This window comes from Bufo gargarizans, chromosome 1, assembly GCF_014858855.1.
Source record: "Bufo gargarizans isolate SCDJY-AF-19 chromosome 1, ASM1485885v1, whole genome shotgun sequence".
In the NCBI taxonomy this organism is placed as follows: domain Eukaryota; kingdom Metazoa; phylum Chordata; class Amphibia; order Anura; family Bufonidae; genus Bufo; species Bufo gargarizans.
This window is the reverse complement of record NC_058080.1, coordinates 180722712-180744924: the sequence shown is the minus strand read 5'-3', so window position 1 is coordinate 180744924 and position 22213 is coordinate 180722712. Positions and strand designations below refer to the sequence as shown.

At 41.2% G+C, this 22213-nt stretch overlaps 1 protein-coding gene across 3 annotated transcripts in view; it reads right to left on the bottom strand.

Moving 5' to 3' along the window:
• Window positions 1–970: 970 nt before the first annotated feature.
• The window catches only part of SH3D19 (SH3 domain containing 19), a 117334-nt gene continuing 96091 nt past the window's right edge, over window positions 971–22213 (bottom strand). For 2 of the 3 annotated variants that reach the window (XM_044300357.1, XM_044300359.1), the window contains exons 12-21: window positions 20347–20415; window positions 18681–18821; window positions 16123–16189; window positions 14448–14578; window positions 13863–13918; window positions 12152–12345; window positions 11682–11725; window positions 10455–10641; window positions 3656–3750; window positions 971–2913 (exon numbers count right to left, since the gene is read on the bottom strand). In XM_044300357.1, coding sequence (XP_044156292.1) covers window positions 2806–2913; window positions 3656–3750; window positions 10455–10641; window positions 11682–11725; window positions 12152–12345; window positions 13863–13918; window positions 14448–14578; window positions 16123–16189; window positions 18681–18821; window positions 20347–20415 — 1092 coding nt within the window. In that variant the 3' untranslated portion in view covers window positions 971–2805. Of the gene's footprint in view, window positions 2914–3655; window positions 3751–10454; window positions 10642–11295; window positions 11391–11681; window positions 11726–12151; window positions 12346–13862; window positions 13919–14447; window positions 14579–16122; window positions 16190–18680; window positions 18822–20346; window positions 20416–22213 lie in introns of those variants that run through there. The other variant, XR_006390745.1, reaches the window with a different exon arrangement.

The following is a 22213-nucleotide window of genomic DNA, read 5'->3' as shown; positions in this document are numbered from 1 at the left end:
CTTTACCACAGGGCCTCGGGCTGGATGATAAATATGGTGCAGGCACTTTTCTATGCCTCTATACCAATTATTGGTGGGCTTACTTTGAAACAAAGTTTTATGCCAGAATTCAGTGTAATTTTGTTGAAAAAGGGTGCATCTAAAACCTCACCCTTTCCCATGAGGCTTTGTTCCTTTCCACTGAGACCCCCTCCCTCGTTGAGCAGGTCAGAAAATAGTGTACAAACCCAAGATGCAAAGAGACAATTTGCGACACTTTTTATATCTTTTTGGCACAGACTCATTAGTAGATCTGGACCCCACTGTATGTTGACAGTATGATTTTGTCTTACCACCCCTCCAAAAAAAATTACATTTCAAATATATTATAAATTACATTTTTTATTACATAACGTTCCAGTAATGCATAATTGCCCAATAAAAGATTCCAAACTAATAGTCTCCTCTTGATATACTCCTCTCCTGTGTTCACTGGGTCATTACCAGGGCATAGTTCATTCACCACTTCCATATGTTACAATCTCGGAGTCTAGAGACAGCAGTCATGATCCTTAAAGTGCATTGCTGATTTATGACACATGGGGTCTTCTACATAAACACTAGTGCAGGATAAAAAGACATTTTGGCCAGCTGACCATAGCAACTGTGTAGCTTCTGGAAAAACAAAAACGTATCTGACAATTCTTGCATTGTCAGCACTAGGTTATCCGTGTGGCCTATCATGATTGAGGATAGGCAGCTACTGCATCATCCTACTGTAAAGGCTCATTCAGACAACCATATTCATTTTTGTGGTCCGCATTTTGAGGAACAGAACGGCCAACCCTATGATAGAAATGCCCATTCTTGTCCGCAATTGCGGACAAGAACAGGACGTTCTATTTTTGTCTGCAATTGCGGACAAGAACAGGACGTTCTATTTTTGTCTGCAATTGCGGACAAGAATAGGACGTTCTATTTTTTGCGGGGCCACGGACCCGAAGTACAGATGCGGACAGCAACAGTGTGGTGTCTGCATTTTTTGCAGCCCCATTGAAATGAATGGCTCCGCAATTTTGAGGAACGGATGTGGACACAAATATACGGTCGACTGAATGAGCCCTAATAAAAAGAGATGCAGTAAATTAGTTAGACTTGGGGCTACACGATGACTGGCACACATGTCACACAGCCAAAAAGTGCAGTATAGTACTGCCTACATCTCAATTAATTGGTACTAATGTACCAACCTCCAATTTGCTGTGACCACGACAGTCGCAAGAAATTCAGCCCTTCTGGATGTTTTTCTGGCTGTTGTGTTGCATCAACTGTAAGGGCCACAATGTAATTCCATACACTTAAATTCATTGTGATGTGTCTTGGACAAATTCACTGTGTGGCCCCTTCCTAAGCAAGAAAACACTGAAATCATCATCTCATTCAAAGTTACCAAAGACATTCAATTCTGAAGTGGTGTTTTAAGTGCAACTCCATACACTTAAAATAGCTGACCATGACATTATTATTCTATTTTACATTAGCAGGTTTGATCATCATACAAAAAGATGCAGTCCTTTTTAAAAAGTAGAATTGTATACAGTGTCTAAAGGAATGATTAGAAAGAGATCCATTAAATTTACCCTGTATATGGGCATTCAAAAGTTCCCATCTTATTTTCATTTTCATAGCTCCACGTTATACCTAAACTTCTGCTGCCTCCAGTTTTGCTGCTTCTTGCGGCATGTTTGCACAGCTCTCAAAGCCCAATGGGTCAAATTCTATTCTGTGTCTGAAATAATATTTAAGCTTGATTTAAGAAAAGCCTAAATAAAAAATAACCCCACCTCATGTCTGACAATTTTGCACTGTAGGTTCAGGTTGAACAGATTTCTGCGATGGACCGTGTGAGTACTTTTTCATGATTTAGTGAACAGTACAATTTTCTTTTAGACATTCTCTTTTCAGTTCCATTTTCAAGGCGAGCATTTCTTTAGTTCTTTGAAGGGTTAAACAAAGACAATGATGCTGGCTCATGCAAGGTACAGATGTGCGCTCTACTGGAGAGGGTTTGTAAAATGGAGCCTAAGCAAAGGTTTTATAGGTGTAAATGGACAGTATGTGTTAATACACAGAATGGATCGAGGAAACAATTTTGCATACCAGAACGAGTAAACCATGTCCACTTGTACTTTTTAACAGAAAACTAATATGTAGTGATGGGGGAGAGGAGATCATTCAAAGTTCATGTTGCTGTAATGTACACAGGCACTAAATGGATTGCAGATACTACAAGCCCTGAACATCCTGGCCCTGCGGAAATGTGTCTTTTTTCCACTGAATGCTAGGGCCTGGTTGGCCAAGTGGGATATTGACCATCTGAAGATTGCTTCAGGAAAATCAAACAAACCCTACAGCACATTACACATAGCATACCCCCAGGCTGGCCTTATACAATGCTAGACTTGCAGAAATGAGTGTCCATCACCTGCAGGGTAGACCAGAAGTAAGGTAGATCAGACGTTGGAGTTTCTTGGCCAGTGAAGTCAAGGACATTTTTTTGTAAGCCCTTTACAATGCTACATGGCCATGGTGATATGCATTAAACATCTCCGGCTGGACTTGATGTATTTGTACAGAACAAGCAGGTAAACAGCGCATACAGAAACCAGAACAAAACATCTTATCGAAAATAATATAAAAAAAAAAAAATACACAAAAACATAGTGCAAAAATCTCACACATTATATCTATATAAAAGGTTCAGTTGGCACCGAAGGTGATAGTCTGTTTTGTGAGCGTGTACAATGCAATGTCCGCTGTATACTGCTAACATTTCTGAACAAAGTTCTTTGGAAATATCCCAGTTTTCCCATACAGCTCTCCACTCATCCATTCATCATCTACTGGTTCCAGTGCAGTGATTACATCACCAGCCTGTGGAGGAGAGTGAAAACACTTTGGATTAATGTATAGTAATATGGCATATATCAAGGCAATCCGTTTTCATTTTAGTGTACTACATACTAGAGTGTGTACACATACCTAGTAATTACACACTGAGCAGCTGACCTTCAGGAAGGAAGCGTTTCTTCCTGACAGTCGGCCGCTCGCTCATTGAAGGAGACCACTGCGTTTACATGCAGCGATCTCCTACCAGCCAGTACTAAAGCCCAGTTCAGATTGCCATTTTAAATTGTGTCTTAATACGCAGATATGCATACAGTAGAAATTGACTGAAGTTTCACGCAACTTCGACTCCATGGAGCCAATTTATTTTAATGCTGTACGTATACAGCATTTAAATCGAATCGATTTTGGATCTATGATCTGAAGGTGGATTCGCTCAAGCCTATTTATAATGGCTCGTTTTGTCTATTGGACAATCATCAGAGGAAAGACAATGGTCACTGTCCTACACAAAACCCATCCTATTCAGCAGGACGGGTTCCTTTAGGATATTTTCAAACAGACGTTAATTAATTTCCCATGGAACACTACCCATAAGCCTTCACACAGGACTGGTCTCTATAAGGAGATCCATGGGATCTATTAAGTGTTTTCAGTATTTTTATTTCCCCTTTAAGCTTCGTTTAGGGTAGGTGTAGTAGTTCGCCAAAGTAGTGAAAGTGAGAATCATTACATTAAGAAGTCTGAATGAGTACCACATGTTTAATACCTTGAATGAAAGTTCATCCTCATTCTCCCCACAGAAGTCATAAAGTGCCCGAGCCTTTCCAGGTTTCCCTCCCTGAGTTTGCCCCGCCGTTGGTCCTACAAGAAGCACATAGAAATCATTATGGACAATAGGAATGATCACGCTTTTAACAAGGCAATATACATGGTTTCCTTGTATTACATAACATTGATTTAGGGCACTTGAATATACTGTCCTATGTACGAGCAGCATATTGTAGGGACAGATTTGCTCTAATAGTTCAAACAGCACATAACTATAGTGCCACCTGGTTAAAAATACAGAGGACTCATAGTTATTAATCTGCTGTATTTACAAGGAGTGTTCTCCCAGCCTTTACCTACATCCTCGCCACTGACTGAGAGCTGTTCTCACCTTCTTTATATATATGTATACATCGGTATACACAGCAGTCGTCAGACTCTGGTCGGTGGAGTGGAAGGAGGTAGGCTGATCAGGGCTCCCATGAATACAGCAGACTAGTAACGGAGTCCACTGTATTCTTCGTAAGTCTCTAGCCAAATGGCACATTATTTTATTGGACTATTAGTAGAGCAAATCTGTCTAATATGCTGCCACAAAGGGCTGCAGAGTCAGGTGGGATATCTGGACTTACTTCACATTTAAATCTGTAAAACCAAAAAAAAAAAAAGAGTTAATCAAATAGCTTACCAAATCTGGTATTTGCATAAAGTAGTATTTTCTGGGCAAAAAAAATAAAATCTGAATTTGTTTGGGTAAAGAAAAAAAAAATCTCTTTTCACATGTTTGACATAACAGCTCCAATATGTAGAGCAGATTATAGTTTTATAATAATATTTCCTGGGTCTTCCCACACAAGCCATAGTAAAGAATCTACCTCAAGCTTGCCAGGGAAGGGACATACACAGCGATCCATTTCACACCAGATAAACATGTTTCCAAATGGAAAACTGTATTGTGGGAGGTGTTGTATATAACAAGAATCATTACATCTATGACCGGCATGCATATTTTTGATGAAGTCGGCAGACAGCAGGACAAACACTCAGCCAATGTCTATTGTAGTGTTTAGAGATGAGCGAATTTCAAGTTATGAAATTCGTTCATGTTTCGTTTGGTGGTAAAAGCAGAATTACGTTATGGATTCCGTTACTACGGACCATAACGAACTTCTATGACGGAATGCATAACGGAATGCTTTTAGAGACATTCCGTCATAATAGAAGTCTATGGGCTGCATAACGGATCCGTCTGTTTCCGTTTCCGTTATGCAGGCGGACGGATCCGTTATACAGGCCATAGACTTCTATTATGACGGAATGAAATAACCAAATGCCTCTCCGTTATAGAATTGTGTTATGGTCCGTGGCAACGGAATCCATAACGCAATTCTGCTTTTACCACCAAAAGAAGTGTGAATGAATTTCAAAATATGAAATTTGCTCATCTCTAGTAGTGTTATTGCTGTATAAATGAGAAGTTCTGCAACTTTCTAGTACACCGTTACAATTCTTAACCATTTTCAAGATAATCGTTTGCGGTCAGTGAATGAAAACACTGTTTACATGCAGTCTACTTGTATCTAGTGCAGACAATGCTCTGTGAGATCTCTTACCACTGTTTAGCTCATAGAGCACTGCCTACACTTGGTACAACTGTATCCACTGCCCAAATGAGGACAGGACTAGCCTTGTACAGGTCTGCAGTCTGTGGACGTACACAAGAGTTGTGCAAATAATGGGGGTCATTTACTATGCCACCCACTGCCGAAAGTGTCCATTGCCCAATAGATTTAACCTCCTTCACAGCAGTTTTCTGACGGAAATGATGAATGAAATCTACTCCAGCTACAAATTGACATAAATTTCAAGGATGTGATTAAGTTATATTGAAGTGTGCACCTCATCATAAATTAAGAACATCCTCCTGCCGGCTCAGGGGATAGCAAAAGTGGCAGAGAAAATGGCAGTTTTGATAAATGACTCCCAGTATCTTGAAAATAGCAAAGAGCTGAAACATAAATTATATTAGAAACTTGTAACACTTTTCATTTAAATTCACAGAGGTTTATTAACATAGATCCATAAAACCATTTTAAGTGACAGTCTGGAAACTCTTTGCTGGTAGCATGCTCCCTGCTTATCACACAGCCAAGACATTAACACATAGGACACAAAAAAGCATGTCTGTGAGAATGGAGTTTTCTCTTACAGTAGTGGGGTACAGCAGACCTGGGGCAGGGCTTTTTATACTAATCTATTAAGATTAAATTGTCTCTCGGATCATGAGAAATGTCCTTAAGTCACATGCACGCGGTGCGTATTACCCGCAAATGTTCTGCAGAAAATTTTTGTGCAGAAAACGTGCAGTGTAATAGAGGGCTAAGGCCGAATGCACACGGCCGTTTTCCACGGCAGAGAGCGGTCCGTGGTATGCCGGGCTGGATTCCTGTTCAGAGCAGGAGCGCACGGCGTCATTGGTTGCTATGACGCCGTGCACTTCATGCCGCCGCTGCACTACAGTTATACACTCGTATAGTGTATTACTGTAGTGCAGCGCTGTGCGCTTCATGACGCTGTGCGCTCCTACTCTGAACAGGAATCCAGCCCGGCATACCACGGACCGCTCTCGGCCGCGGAACACGGCTGTGTGCATTCGGCCTAAGTAGATGAGGTTTTCAAAAGCTCATCTACATGTTGAGAAGTTTTCTGCATGTCAATTGTTAGTGTGGATTTTCAGTGCAGATTTGACCCATTGCAATGCAAAGGCTGAGATCTGGGGCAAATCGGAATGTTAAAACATGCAGATTTTGGTGTAGATTTGGCAGTGAAAACTACCCAAAATGCGGAAAATCTGCATAAACTACACTGCTTATGTGCCCTTAATGTAAAAATGCACTTCTGGCATTTCTCAAATGGATTACATTTCATTCCCTGCGTCTCTAGTCACTGCTGGAGGAACCGACTACACAAGACGCTCATCTCGCTTACTATGCTGTTCATTGAAAGCAGAAAATGTCTCAAGATTAAGAAGTTTTAGAAACAGATGTTGATTTTGCTCCACAGTCTCAGGATGTCATGACAACCCAGCTCTATGTGCGGCTGTACCAAGTACCAACCTCCACACCGCTCCGCAAAAACACCCTGTAGGTTCCTAAAGTCTCAGTCTAGAGTAAAAAGCCTTTAAAGAAGACAGTACTACCGCTATATGGAATTTTCTTCATTTTTAATTATCTGGTTAATTTATTTTTGCATTATGTTGTATTCATTTCCTTGAGACAGACCTCCATGCTTCCTACCCCCAAATCACTATTCCCTGATGTCCTAAGGAAATCTCCGCAGATAACCTGCCCTCTCTACATCTGCTTATCTTGGTCAGGCAACATAATAGGCGCGTCATTCTGTCATTAACCTTCCACCTAATGGTGATAATGAGGTGAATTTCACGGTGGAAAGACGTGGGTTATTGTTACCTGTTTAGCCACTAGATGTCAGCAAATGTAAAAACAAAACAAAAATTAAATACAGCCAAAAATAAAAATCACAAAAAATAATTTCAAGAGGACTGCTTCAACTAGCATTTCTTGTAATAAAAAAAGAAGCTACTAGTGATATTCACAAATGGAACCTGTCACCTGGATTTTGTGCATAGAGCTGAGGACATGGGTTGCTAGATCGCCGCTAGCACATCCGCAATACCCAGTCCCCATAGCTCTGTGCACAAAATCCAGGTGACAGGTTTCCTTTAAGGAAATCTTTCAAGAACATACACTGACAACCAGATGCATAAAATATTGTGGCCTGCTCCATCAGACTCTGTATTCCAGAAGTAATCTGCCCTAGCATTGTATCCAAGCAAAAAGGCGCCATATGGAGCACCTGTCTATGGTTTTGCAGCACAAAACTGCAGTGACCCACAAGCCTCAGTACTGCTTTCGTGTCTCTGCAGTGTGCATGGGGCCTAACATGGCTAATGACTGAACTCAAGGTACGGTATACTGTAATATAGGGGCAGATTTTTCTAATGGTGTTGTACTTTACACTGTCTAAGAATATGAATCACAGTCTCAATATTAGACAACTTTAATGTTCTGGCCCACAGACCTTTGTAAATTTGGAGTGTCATAAATCCTGCACCAGATTTATACTAGAATTCCATTTGTGCGCCAAAATTTTGTCCAAAATGCCTAAAAAAACACTAGTCTGTTTACGACACCTGTGTGTGTATTTAGGCTATGCCCCTTTTCCAACAAAGCCACGCACCCAGGTGAAAACGGGGATATGTCAGCGTTCAGCTCTGAACCTGGACAACCCCTTTAAGGCTGTGTTCACACCACATTTTTATCCCATGTTTAACATATAAATTGAACAGATACCTCAGATGGAAGCCATACAGCAGCATCCATCATCATAGGGTTCGTTACATTTATTTTATTTTTTGCTGGACTCTGCAGGATGGAAAAGAGAAGTGTACTATGCTTTTGCATCCTTCTTTTTCCCAATATATCTGTTACATGTAGGACAAAAACATAGTGTGAACACAGCCTAAACCAGATTTATCAACTGTAACTTTTCAAAAAGTTGCCAAAAAACTCGCAACCTTCCTTATAGATGCATCATTTATCAAACATTATGTTACGTCTGCTAAATTAGGCAGAAATTATGCCAATGTGGATTCCGGCAAAACTGACTTTCTCCTTAATTCTCCTCTCCTATCCCTGTCTGAAGAATTAGAAATGATTCTGACTCAGAGGCACGTTTGTTATACTCCATGTTTACCATTCAGGCTCCACTGTAAGAATCAATATTGGGGACTAGACAATGTACAGTCGTGGCCAAAAGTTTTGAGAATGACACAAATATTAGTTTTCACAAAGTTTGCTGCTAAACTGCTTTTAGATCTTTGTTTCATTTGTTTCTGTGATGTAGTGAAATATAATTACACGCACTTCATACGTTTCAAAGGCTTTTATCGACAATTACATGACATTTATGCAAAGAGTCAGTATTTGCAGTGTTGGCCCTTCTTTTTCAGGACCTCTGCAATTCGACTGGGCATGCTCTCAATCAACTTCTGGGCCAATTCCTGACTGATAGCAACCCATTCTTTCATAATCACTTCTTGGAGTTTGTCAGAATTAGTGGGTTTTTGTTTGTCCACCCGCCTCTTGAGGATTGACCACAAGTTCTCAATGGGATTAAGATCTGGGGAGTTTCCAGGCCATGGACCCAAAATGTCAACGTTTTGGTCCCCGGGCCACTTAGTTATCACTTTTGCCTTATGGCATGGTGCTCCATCGTGCTGGAAAATGCATTGTTCTTCACCAAACTGTTGTTGGATTGTTGGAAGAAGTTGCTGTTGGAGGGTGTTTTGGTACCATTCTTTATTCATGGCTGTGTTTTTGGGCAAAATTGTGAGTGAGCCCACTCCCTTGGAGGAGAAGCAACCCCACACATGAATGGTCTCAGGATGCTTTACTGTTGGCATGACACAGGATTGATGGTAGCGCTCACCTTTTCTTCTCCAGACAAGCCTTTTTCCTGATGCCCCAAACAATCGGAAAGAGGCTTCATCGGAGAATATGACTTTGCCCCAGTCCTCAGCAGTCCATTCACCATATTTTCTGCAGAAGATCAATCTGTCCCTGATGGTTTTTTTTTTTTTAGAGAAGTGGCTTCTTTGCTGCCCTTCTTGATACCAGGCCATCTTCCAAAAGTCTTCGCCTCACTGTGCGTGCAGATGCGCTCACACCTGCCTGTTGCCATTCCTGAGCAAGCTCTGCACTGGTGGCACTCTGATCCCGCAGCTGAATCCTCTTTAGGAGACGATCCTGGCGCTTGCTGGACTTTTTTGGACGCCCTGAAGCCTTCTTAACAAGAATTGAACCCCTTTTCCTTGAAGTTCTTGATGATCCTATAAATTGTTGATTGAGGTGCAATCTTAGTAGCCACAATATCCTTGCCTGTGAAGCCATTTTTATGCAATGCAATGATGGCTGCACACGTTTCTTTGCAGGTCACTATGGTTAACAATGGAAGAACAATGATTTCAAGCATCACCCTCCTTTTAACAGGTCAAGTCTGCCATTTGAACCCAATCAGCCTGACATAATGATCTCCAGCCTTGTGCTCGTCAACATTCTCACCTGAGTTAACAAGACGATTACTGAAATGATCTCAGCAGGTCCTTTAATGACAGCAATGAAATGCAGTGGAAAGTTTTTTCGGGGGATTACGTTCATTTTCATGGCAAAGAAGGACTATGCAATTTATCTAATCACTGTGCATAACATTCTGGAGTATATGCAAATTGCGGTTATAAAAACTTAAGCAGCAACTTTTCCAATTTCCAATATTTATGTAATTCTGAAAACTTTTGGCCACGACTGTAGAGGCTACAGGCTGAACGAATCCGGCGTCATCAGTCCTATTTTTGTTCTAACTGCATATGCTTGTATGTACGATGGGAACTGAATAATTCTCAAATACATTTGTGGTTTGCAAGTCACCTTCACTTTGTGTAAAACAAGTTATCTTGCTGCATTTACTTTCGTGTGATTCTATGTACTCTCAGGCGTTTCACACAAGTCATGTAGAAGCTGACAACTAAATGCCTTGGTGTCAGAGGTGCAGTGCCCCTCTGGAGAGTCTCATACATTATTCACAGCTCCCGCTGATGAACCGCACATCTACCTCTTACACAGCAATCTCCACTCATCAAAGCTGTGGCAGCATCGCCCTCATCACAGGGGTATTTTACCACTAACCTGAGGTTTCGACATTTTAATTGACATACACACCTGAGCAGAGCTGTACAAACGCGGCTGGCAGGATGCCTTCTCTGCCATTCAGTCGTCCTTTGTACCACTCTGAGTCCAGTCTTTCTATAACCAGTATCTTGTCTCCTTTTCTAAAGGGCAAGTCATCTTCTGTCTCTGCGGTGAAATCATACAGTGCTTCATACCATTCCCCAGACAGTCGGTTTAGCTGTAATAGAAAACACAAGAAATCTGAGACATAAGTCTAATATTTCGACATAGAGAAGTCACAGTCAATATTACACATTACTATTGGTCACAGTGGTTGGCAAGAATGCAGCCATACAAGTTCTTTTAAAGTTAAAATATTTAAAGAAGAATTCATTTTTTTTTCCAAGTTATCCCCTTTCGATGGAAATTAATAATATGTCGAGCATGCTACTACATTCCTCTCTATGGGACTGCTGGAGATGGCCGAGAGATTAACCTCGCCTACCTCCAGCAGAGATTACATGCTCAACCTGCCACATCATTAATCTTGGGAGGCCCTGCAGGGTATAGGACCCCATTATTGTGACTGTTGGGGTCCTAGAGCATTTACATTTATACTCTGGATTTCCATCATAGATTTCATCCTGCAGAAGGCAAAATCCATGGCAAATTCTCCACAAATACAATTCTGCTGGAGATTCATTGCAGATTTTGCTGGTGTGGCCATACCTTAATCTGCACTAGCTTTCTGTCTAGGAAATCTTCTGTGAACTAAATATCCTGCACCTCCGACCTATCGATTTTACCTACATTGATACAAGCTCCTAAGATATTAGGATAGTAGGGAGAATTTATACTACTGATGTCATTAGGTCACAAAAGATTGCCTAACCTGCATCTTAGATGTAAGAGGAGTTAGGTCACTACTAGTTTTCATCCTTTGAGTGTCAACAAAAATGTTTCCATCCATAGACATCAAGCAGAGTTCTTGTAAATAGTGAGAAATTGAAACACAAAGTATATTACCGAGTTGAATATCTCTGGACAGTAATTCAGCTTTATTTACATAGGGTGTGTAAACCCCTTTAACCAGTTCAAGTGCGGACTACATGGACATTTACAGTCAACGGGTGGTCCAAATGTTGGTCGATTCATTTTTACACGACACAAAAATTGTTGTGCTGTTGTTATTGATACATCAGTCCCTGTCCTTCATAGCCAAAGCTTACAGAGGACCGATTGCTCACTTTTTACTGGTGAAAGTACAATAAAACGTACCTGTGCAGAAGATGCAGATGCTTTATTCTTCTTTGAATCTGGTGCTAAAAATGGAAAGGAAGGAATACAGGGTTTACACACAAAAAAAAAAAAAAAGATACTGGAAACACAGTATATTCATAGACTTGCATCATGTACAATGATGTCTGTAAAGCGCTGCGGATTGTGTTAGCGCTATATAAATAAAGATTATTATTATGATGTTCAGTGGAGATGATTCTCTGTGTTCTCCTCCCAAAGAAAAAGGTGGCTCTAGAGAGAAATCTTTCTGTTGGGGAAGAGCTAATCTGCATGCTTTTTCCCAGGAGGCACTGCCTGTAAGACTCTCTATACTATCTGGATCGCCACAAAATTCTCATTTATTTGCCTTGTAAGGCTCCAACATACAGAGAACGGAAAAAAATAAAAAATAAATAAAATAACAAACCAAAACTAGTGCAGGATCTCATCTCAACAGTTCACAAAATTACCTGTAGTCTTGTTTGGCAAGTCTTCTAGGATTTCCACAAAATTGATTGGAAAAATGCCAACGTGTCCTTTCAGCTCTCCCTTAGCCCATTCCTCATTAACGTATTCTCTCAGAATGACTGTGTCCCCCTCACTGAAGCTGAGCTCATCTTTCTGATCGCCAATAAATTCAAAACGCGCCACACAACGTGGACCTCTGGATAGAAGCATTGAGAAAAAGCATAACGCCGTTATTCATGAAACTCTTTTTGAAATCAACTACAAATCTTCAATTATAGAGTAGGTAATCACTGGAAAACCTTTACCGACATATTAGAGAATTGCACATTCTCTCTTATTAGTGTCCACAATGTATGAGTGGAAGTGACCTGATGATACAGTAGAGCAGGGTTCAGTCCTGGGTCCACAAGTCAACAGAATGAGGCGCCAATTATGGCATTCTGTCTTATGCCTATGGTGCAAGCTGGTAAAAAATAATCTGTGTCCATGTATAGAAAACTGGATTTTTCATGGGTTCTCCACTGTTAACTGATAAACAGAATTATATGAAGCAATTGCCCTATATTCAGATTTAATAACTCCTCAGGTGACTAAACATGAAACTTAACTAATTATGAAAACAGGTTAAAACCCCCACCACCCCTCAATAGATAAACCAGAGGGATATAGAAAGCATAAAAAAATAGCACAAAAAGGGAACAGGCATCACCCACCAACCTGGCGACAAATGTAACCAATCTGGTCCTGTGGTTGTGGTAGAGTGACACAGGTTTCTGGATTTATGGTTATTGGGGAGGTCATACCAAACAGGTTTATTCCTGGTTTACCACGTCAGGGGGACCATGTCCACCCTAAGATGCCTAGACAAAGAGTAACCCCTTTAACGAGGCAACCCCGTCTGGAACCGGACCCTAATATATGCAGCGCTATACTGGTTCTGACCCACTATCCAGACATGACATGTTTCACTTGTATTGTATGCTCATCAAGGGACACTGATAACATTGGAGGATTCTGCTGCATGGACTTTAGCAATGTAAAACTCACTCCATATAGGGCAGTGTAGACATGCTCAGAATCTCTCTTAGAATGTGCAGAGAATTTTAGGAATCTTTTCCTATAAAATGATATCAGTCTGCTCAGCTCCCTGCAGACTACACTGCATTTTCATAGTGACAATCTAGAAGACCATGTCTGCTTACACAGTATGCTTGAGAAGGAAGAGGCAAATTGAGATTACAGCCTTTAACTTTCCACTCCTCTTTCATGGTAACTTTATTCTATATACATGGTTTCCAAACACCGCACAAACTACATTTCTCTGATATTCCCATTTTAAAATTAAAAGGAGTTTTCCAACAGTTTTTAACTGATGACCTATCCTCAGGGTGTCAGACCTCCAGCGATCAGATACTGATGGCCTATCTTCAGGGTGTCAGACCCCCAGCGATCAGATACTGATGGCCTATCCTCAGGGTGTCAGACCTCCAGCGATCAGATACTGATGGCCTATCCTCAGGACAAAAACAGTCGGAAAACTTTTTTAAGCTATAGCTATCAAAAGAGTTTCAAGGGAAGAAACAGTGCTCAGAGCAAAGAAATTATAAATATATTGCCTTTTGGATTTATAATAACATGCTAATATATATTAAATGTAAAATCATAGAAATTGTTAAGAATACAACTAGCGAATAATCTGTGAGGTACACTTACTTTATATTAGAAGCTGCAGGATTTTTCTTCGGGTGGCCCTTATCTAGCAAATCAACCTAAGGAAATATATTTTGAAATCATACTCATTAAAATGTCCAGATTCCTACAAACTTTATAAGAGGGTATGCATGGCGTCTTATTCATAAGGCTGGTACCATGTGCTCTATATTATTGGGAGCCATTGTGAATCCAAGAGAAAAGGACAAAGCTTCCAAAAAGTACAGTTTTATCACGTTCCAATATCTGAAATTTGTGCCTGACAAAGCAAACCCAATACATAGATTTTAGTCCTGAAATTGGATGCAACGGGGCATTTTCCTTAATCTGGATGCTAACTTACTGGCACACACAAGTTAGAAATTTTTGCGCAAATGAAATTTTTCACCAAACTTTGGGACTTGAGGTTGACGCCTCCTCTGCCCGAAATATTTAACTTTATCTACACCAGAAATCTGGCTGGTGTAAATTACATCCTATAGCTGCATGCCACAACTTTTCTACATATGGAATTTAGAGGTACACATAGGGAACAGGAGGGGCCCTAATAGTGCAATGGACGCGGTTTGGTTGTATGGAATCACGTACCAAGATCTGGACATGATTGGAAGGAAATATGCCGGTGTTTCCTTTACATTTGCCTCTGTACCATTCTCTGTCAATTTTCTCCAGCAGGTACACAATCTCCCCTGAGGTCAGACTTAAGTCATCTACGTGTTCTGAAAAGTACCAGAAAAATAAGGTTAGAGGGAAAAAAAAAACATTAAATAAACACATTTCACAACAAAGTGACCTTAACCTGATCAAGCATTTTTAAGACAAATCCAGTCAATGGCAGGCATATTGCATTCACTAGGACACCAGAGCTTCTGTAATTAAGTGCTTTTATTTTAATGGCAAACATTTTCCTCAACAATGTTGACAAATAGAGAAAAATGTCATATATTAGAAATATGTCTCACAAGACCTGTAAAGTGAAGCCTCTGTGCCTAAATGCAAAGCCTGGGGATCTCTTATGTAGATAGGCCTTTCATCCCCTCCATTAGGCACCAGGGACCATGAGGTGCAAGTTTATGTAGAACTTCTTCCTGTTCTATCTGCATTTACTTATATGAAAATAGGAAATATATTTGCAACACATACTATTTTACAGGTTATTTCTGAGCTACAATTGTGTTATTTGTGTCTGATAAAGGCACAGATAATGCAAACGTTTCGAAGTCATTATAACCTACATAGATAGTATTATTATTTATAGCTTTTATTAATAGCTACAGTAAAATCACACATACCCGCAAAGAAAATCAAACTGCAGTCTCCTATCTTTTAGATACTAGGATCTAGATCAGTAGAGTGCATTATTTTTTGTAGTATTTATTTATCTGAAGGGTTATTCTGATGCTTTATGATGAAAATTTTAAGAAGTATTTGTAACAGTTGAAACATCAAAACACCAGGGGGCGCCATTGTTGATCACTGCAATAATGCTAATTCACTACCTAAATATTTTACATAGCATAATGTATATCACTTAGCATTTTCATCACCATTTCCATTCATTTCATGCTTAGAGATATATTTATTTATACATATATAAGCCGATCCAGATAATTTGTGTGGAAAAAAATATATAAATAAATAAATAAAATCTTTTTACCTAAAACAAATACAAACATGATGAATTCATGTCATACAAAGGAATCCTCAATTCTCTCCCATATCAGAGCTTCTCAGTGTTTTAATGTGGGGATGCACATTACAAGGGCTGTGGAGTCCGGGATAATCCGCCTGGCTGAGATGTTTATCAAGTTATGTCATGTTGGACAATCTGGCTATCATGGTAATCCACACAGCATCTCATATGACCACAATGTATGACAGACTACTCTTGTTTTATAACCTTGTATTTAAGTACAGGAATCATCCATCGACTGTGTGGGGAGCTAGGCAATTAGCTGTACAAAAACAGGAGTTACTCAGTGGATTAATCCCTTTAACGGGGACTGGCATCTGAATTTAAAGGGGTTGTGTCACTCCAGCAAATAGCATTTTAGCCAGCAGTGTATAATATGATGGAAAATGAATACAGCCAGCAAATGAAGCAATATGGACAATCACAATACATTAGTAAGTGCCTTATTATAACTTTCTCTACCTGATAAATGCCATTTGCTGAAGTGACACAACCCCTTTAATCTGTCAGAGCAAGAGCTTGTGTGTGCCAATGGAGTCATAACACAAAAATAGTGATAACTCAGCATACCTCCAACAAAGTCATGCAGCACCAATGCCTGAGGTGTATGGCTGTCCTCCATTCTATGGGGCAAATCCTTAAAAAGAAAAAAACAAAGTGAGAATCACATTTAAGACAAATTCTCAGTGGTACAGCATCATAATTAGCTGAGCATGTCCAGCTACGAGTAAGGGGAAACTTGCTCGTGACATGTTAGGGAACTTTCACACTTGCGTAGTTTGATTCCGGTAGGCAGTTCCGTTGCCTGAAGTGCCTGCCTGATCAGGCAAACTGTATGCAAACGCATGTCATTTTTCTAACTGATCAGGCATCTTTCAGACTGATCAGGAAAAATGCCTGATCAGTCAGAAAAATGCATTGCAATACTGGATCCGTTTTTCCTGTGTCATCGGGCAAAACGGATTCCGGAATTTTTTTTCTCTCAAATTTTTAAAGGTCTGCACATGCGCAGACTGGAATAGCAGATCCGTCAATGCAGCGATTTGAATTCCGGATCCGGCACCAATACATTCCTATGGAAAAAAATGCCGGATCTGGCATTCAGGCAAGTGTTCCGTTTTTTTGGCCGGAGATAAAACCGCAGCATGCTGCGGTATTATCTCCGTCCTGAAAAGTCAAAAAGACTGAACTGAAGACATCCTGAACGGATTACTCTCCATTCAGAATGCATTAGGATAAAAATGATCAGTTCTTTTCCGGTATTGAGCCCCTAGGACAGAACTCTATGCCGGAAAAGAAAAACGCTAGTGTGAAAGTACCCTAAGTGGTGTATGTGTACCTGAACTGAATTTTATACTGGACTTGCATGCTGGAATGTTTCTCCATATACATCACAGACTGAGTCCGCAATGGTTCTGTGCATCCAGGAAATAGTCAGCAGTGAGCTCTACTCATTTGTTTTTCTTCCATAATTAGCTATAGGAATAAAATGCACCATGTATGGGAGAGATTAAAATATGTGTGATGTATCTATGTTCACAGCGCTATATATAGGTTTTAGATGGATTAATATAAGTTTGTTTTTACGGGAGGCAGCTAACTGGTTTTAGTGGTCTAGTTGTACTATAGGGTCAGTGCATACAACTGACATCAGTATTTCAGGCAGTGGAAAATAGCAGGTACCGGGTTGGTTTGTGCACACCACCCAGCCCTGTTGCCAATCATTGGTATCATTACTGAGCACAGGCAATAGTGATTTTTTTAAACTTGATCTAGTTTTTAGGTATTACGTACTACTATTTAGATATCTGGGGCATGACTTAGGAAACGGGGTGGCAATGGTTAGTTTTCTACATATTTGTTTAGCTATCCCCAGATGGACACAATCAAAAAGTTTGACTCTAAGGATATGTCCACACATACTGGAATTCTTTTGTACAGATTTGCAGGCAGAAAATCCATTAAACATCTCAAAAAACTGCCAGCATTGATTATTTTTATATCCACAACATTATAATTTTTGTCATGGATTTGTTGCAACAAATCCAATTGTTCTCTGCAATTTGCTGCAGTTACCCGTGTATCCACAGCATAATCTGCTGGTGAGCAAAATTGATTAAAATGTACCGGTACATACTTGCCTACCAATCCCCTGGCAATCCCATCCTGATGTTCCCATGGTCTTCCACCAGTTTACGTGGTCACATGGGTCAACGCGTCATCGCTGGAAGCCGGAAAATGTCAGGATGCAAGCGAGTATATAAAAAATCCTATGATTCAGTGCAGATTTCCCTGTGGCTTTCTGCAGTAAATGAATTGTTTGCGGACGTACCCTAATACTTCCTATTTAGCAGAGATTACCGTTCTTTTCAGCTAGTGCTGTGCACACTGGGCAGATAACGGTGTGGTCTACTCTGTGGTGAAGATTTGGGGGGTGCCAGGAAAAAGCTTGTTTCGGACAGATCTTGTAGTACACTAAAAATCCACAGCATTTATGAATTGTATCACTTCAGTACATAGTATTTATTATGTAGAGAAAGTTAATACAAGGCACTTACTAATGTATTGCGATTGTCCATATTGCTTCCTTTGCAGGCTGGATTCATTTTTCCATCACATTATACACTGCTCGTTTCCATGGTTATGACCACCCTGTAATCCAGCGGTGGCGGCTGTGCTTGCACCCTATAGGATAAAGCACCAGTATATGCCCCCACAGTCCTAGCCACCAGAGATGCCGGCGTTTTTTTCTATAGTGTGCAACTACAACCACCGCAATATCACAATACATTAGTAAGTGCCTTGTATTAACTTTTTCCTTGTGATAAATGTCACTTGCTGAAGTGAGACAACCTCTTTAGATCATATTTATTAAATCGTGTTTAAGTCATACAATATGCTAATGTTCTTAGGAGGAGCTAAGACTAAGGAAGATGCCTGTTTACAACCTCAACATAGGGTCAGTTCTGCTTGATTCCTGGCTTATTGATGTGTTATACATACATTAGGAGGAAACGTAGGGTGTCTATGGACTACATTCCTTACAGAACTTCTCCCTTGTAAAGCAGCATAATATACCAGTACTATGAAATAATCTGAATTGCCTCTCTCCTTGAGGAGAAACCTACCTTCTGCTTGATTTCTGTGCTGTCATCGAGTGGAGTGATGATCTTCAGATTAGTGACTTTTACATCCCCGGTTATACCTCCCTTTTGGCAATGAACATAATGGTTATCCTTTTGCTCCAGCAGCACCAGCACCTCTCCACGCTGAATTTATAATATATAAGAGAAAAAAAAATTAAAAGCTCTAAAAACTAAAAAGTTAGGGATATTTGGCTTGTGGATGAAATTTCAGGATGAACCTAAAATGCACTCTAACCTTTACAGGTGAACGTAATGTGACCTTCTCTAAACTTTTGAATGCACATGTTTAACTGTTCAGTGTTTTAGTACTTTTTGCACAACTTGCTGTTCTCTAACATTGAGCGTAGAAAAGATAAATAATGGACCAGCTGATTAAAGGGGTTTCCCACTATAGACAGGAATGTCTGCTAAATATAAATGTCTCATAGGTGTGGTTCCCAGCTCTATGGCCTGCACCTATGATCAACTGGGAAACACCTTGATCAACTGGAAGCAATATCCAAATGCAAATTACAATTTAAAGGGAATTAGTCATCTCTGGTAAGCTCTAATAAGTACAGTAATACACGTATAGAACACCTGCCTCTAACTCTCGTATAGTAATTTGTATGACCTTACTCACCCCTGTTCCACCGCTATGCGCCCACAAACTGGCCATGGAGTGCATTGAGAAGACTCCAGAAGTCCTCTGTATACATTCCATGGCTGGTTTGTGGGCAGGTGTTCTATACATGTACTAGTGTACTTATTAGGGCTTACCGTAGGTGACAGGTTCTTTATACCATAGGGATTTACAGTTTCAACAGGTGTGACATCACAGGATGCATCTATAATCAAGGGAAGGACTGTGCCAGTCTATGCACACCAACATGTGACAAAAACTGGCATACATGCTTTGCACCCCATTTATGAAGTGTTGTAGACACCTTTTCACTTCATCTGACATGGTGCAGCAGGAAAGGGGCCTGGCTTAAGCTGCCAAAAATGTATTACAATTCACCTGCTAAAATGATAGTGTAAAGTGAATCAACTAATAAGTGTATAGGTATAAATGTAGGTTAGACAGTCTAAAACTGGGCCAAATTAATCAGCGTTTACATTGTCTAAATCTTAGAAAATCTGCGCCACTGTGTAAACCTATTGTTGTGTATAAAGAAACTGGAAAGATCTACAGTATTTGGTTCTAATAAAGTACAATCAATGACACAGTTACAGTACACCAAAGTAATCACATTACTATGATAATATGATAAACATAAAGAAGGCAATTTGCTATAGTGAAGTGTAATATGTTAGGGCTGATTCACATGACAGTGTGGAACCTGGGAAACGCGGCCCATATGTCGGCCGCATCTCCCGGACTGACAGCAGCTCATCTGAGCTGCACTGACTGCATCATAGGAATTTATGATGGAGTGAGTTCCTATCTGGACATGGGTCTATTATACTGTACTCACATAATGAAATCAGTATATAGTACAATAGACAAGTAGCTAGGAACTCACTGCATCATAAATCACAATGCTGTGACAAGTTCTGCTCAGATGAGCCGCCATCAATCCAGGAGATGCGGCCGACACATGGGTCGTGTTTTCTGTGTTCCACACGGTCGTTGTCATGAGCCCTTAAAGGGGGAAATAAGATTTACCTTGCACGACAGCTCTCCAAGATTAGAGGATACAGTATCCTTTTCAGCAATTCCATGAGGCAAAGGCAACTAAAAAGGACAAGAGGTGACATGGTGATATACATGTGTAACTTTATATATTTGGTATAAAAATGTTCTGCTTATAAATACTTTGAAAGCATAAAATAGAATATAGAAAAAATAAATGACTAATAAGCACTAGTAATTATAATGAGTAGAGCCTGGAATGTAATTCTGTGAGCAGAGCATTTCTTCTTATTAGGCCTCATGCACACGACCGTTGTGTGCATCCGTGGCCGTTGTGCCGTTTTCGTTTTTTTTTCGCGGACCCATTGACTTTCAATGGGTCCGTGGAAAAATCGGAAAATGCACCGTTTTGCAGCCGAGGCCGTGATCCGTGTATCCTGTCCGTCAAAAAAATATGACCTGTCCTATTTTTTTGACGGACAACAGTTCACGGACCCATTCAAGTCAATGGGTCCGTGAAAGAACACGGATGCACACAAGATTGGCATCCGTGTCCGTGATCCGTGGCCGTAGGTTGCTTTCATACAGACGGATCCGAAGATCCGTCTGCATAAAAGCTTTTTCTGATCTAAGTTTTCACTTCGTGAAAACTCATTTCCGACAGTATATTCTAACACAGAAGCGTTCCCATGGTGATGGGGACGCTTCTAGTTAGAATACACTGCGAACTTTGTACAAGACTGCCCCCTGCTGCCTGGCAGCACCCGATCTCTTACAGGGGGATATGATAGCACAATTAACCCCTTCAGGTGCGGCACCTAAAGGGGTTAATTGTACTATCATATTCCCCTGTAAGAGATCAGGGCTGCCCGGCAGCAGGGGGCAGACCCCCCCCCCCTCCCCAGTTTGAATATCGTTGGTGGCACAGTGTGCGCCCACCATCCCCCCCCCTTCCTCCCTCTATAGTTAAAAATCGTTGGTGGCACAGTGTGCGCCCACCATCGCCCCCCCCCCCCCTTCCTCCCTCTATAGTTAAAAATCGTTGGTGGCACAGTGTGCGCCCACCATCGCCTCCCCCCCCCCCTTCCTCCCTCTATAGTTAAAAATCGTTGGTGGCACAGTGTGCGCCCACCATCGCCCCCCCTTCCTCCCTCTATAGTTAAAAATCGTTGGTGGCACAGTGTGCGCCCACCATCAGCCCCCCCTCTCTCTATAGTAGTAACAACCATTGGTGGCAGTGTGCGGCCTCCCATTCCCCCCCCCCCACAGTAGAAGATTCATACTTACCTGCTTGCTGCTGCGATGTCTGTGACCGGCCGGGAGCTCCTCCTACTGGTAAGTGACAGTTCTTTAGCAATGCGCCGCACAGACCTTTCACTTACCAGTAGGTGGAGCTCCCGGCCGGTCACAGACATCGCAGCAGCAAGCAGGCAAGTATGAATCTTCTACAATTGTACTATTGCTAAGTAACCATGGCAACCAGGGATGCAGTAGCTTCCTGGTTGCCATGGTTACCGATCGGAGCCCAGCGATTAAACTGGGACTCCGATCGGAACTCCGCTGCCACCAATGATGGGGGGGGGGGGGGGAATGGGAGTCCGCACACTGCCACCAATGGTTGTTACTACTATAGGGAGAGGGGGGGGCCGATGGTGGGCGCACACTGTGCCACCAACGATTTTTAACTATACAGGGAGGAAGGGGGGGGCGATGGTGGGCGCACACTGTGCCACCAACGATTTTTAACTATAGAGGGAGGAAGGGGGGGGGCGATGGTGGGCGCACACTGTGCCACCAACGATATTCAAACTGGGGAGGGGGGGGGGGCTGCTCTTACAGTGCGGCACCTGAGGAGTTAATTGCGCTGATCACGGCCCCCTGTAAGAGATCGGGTGCTGCC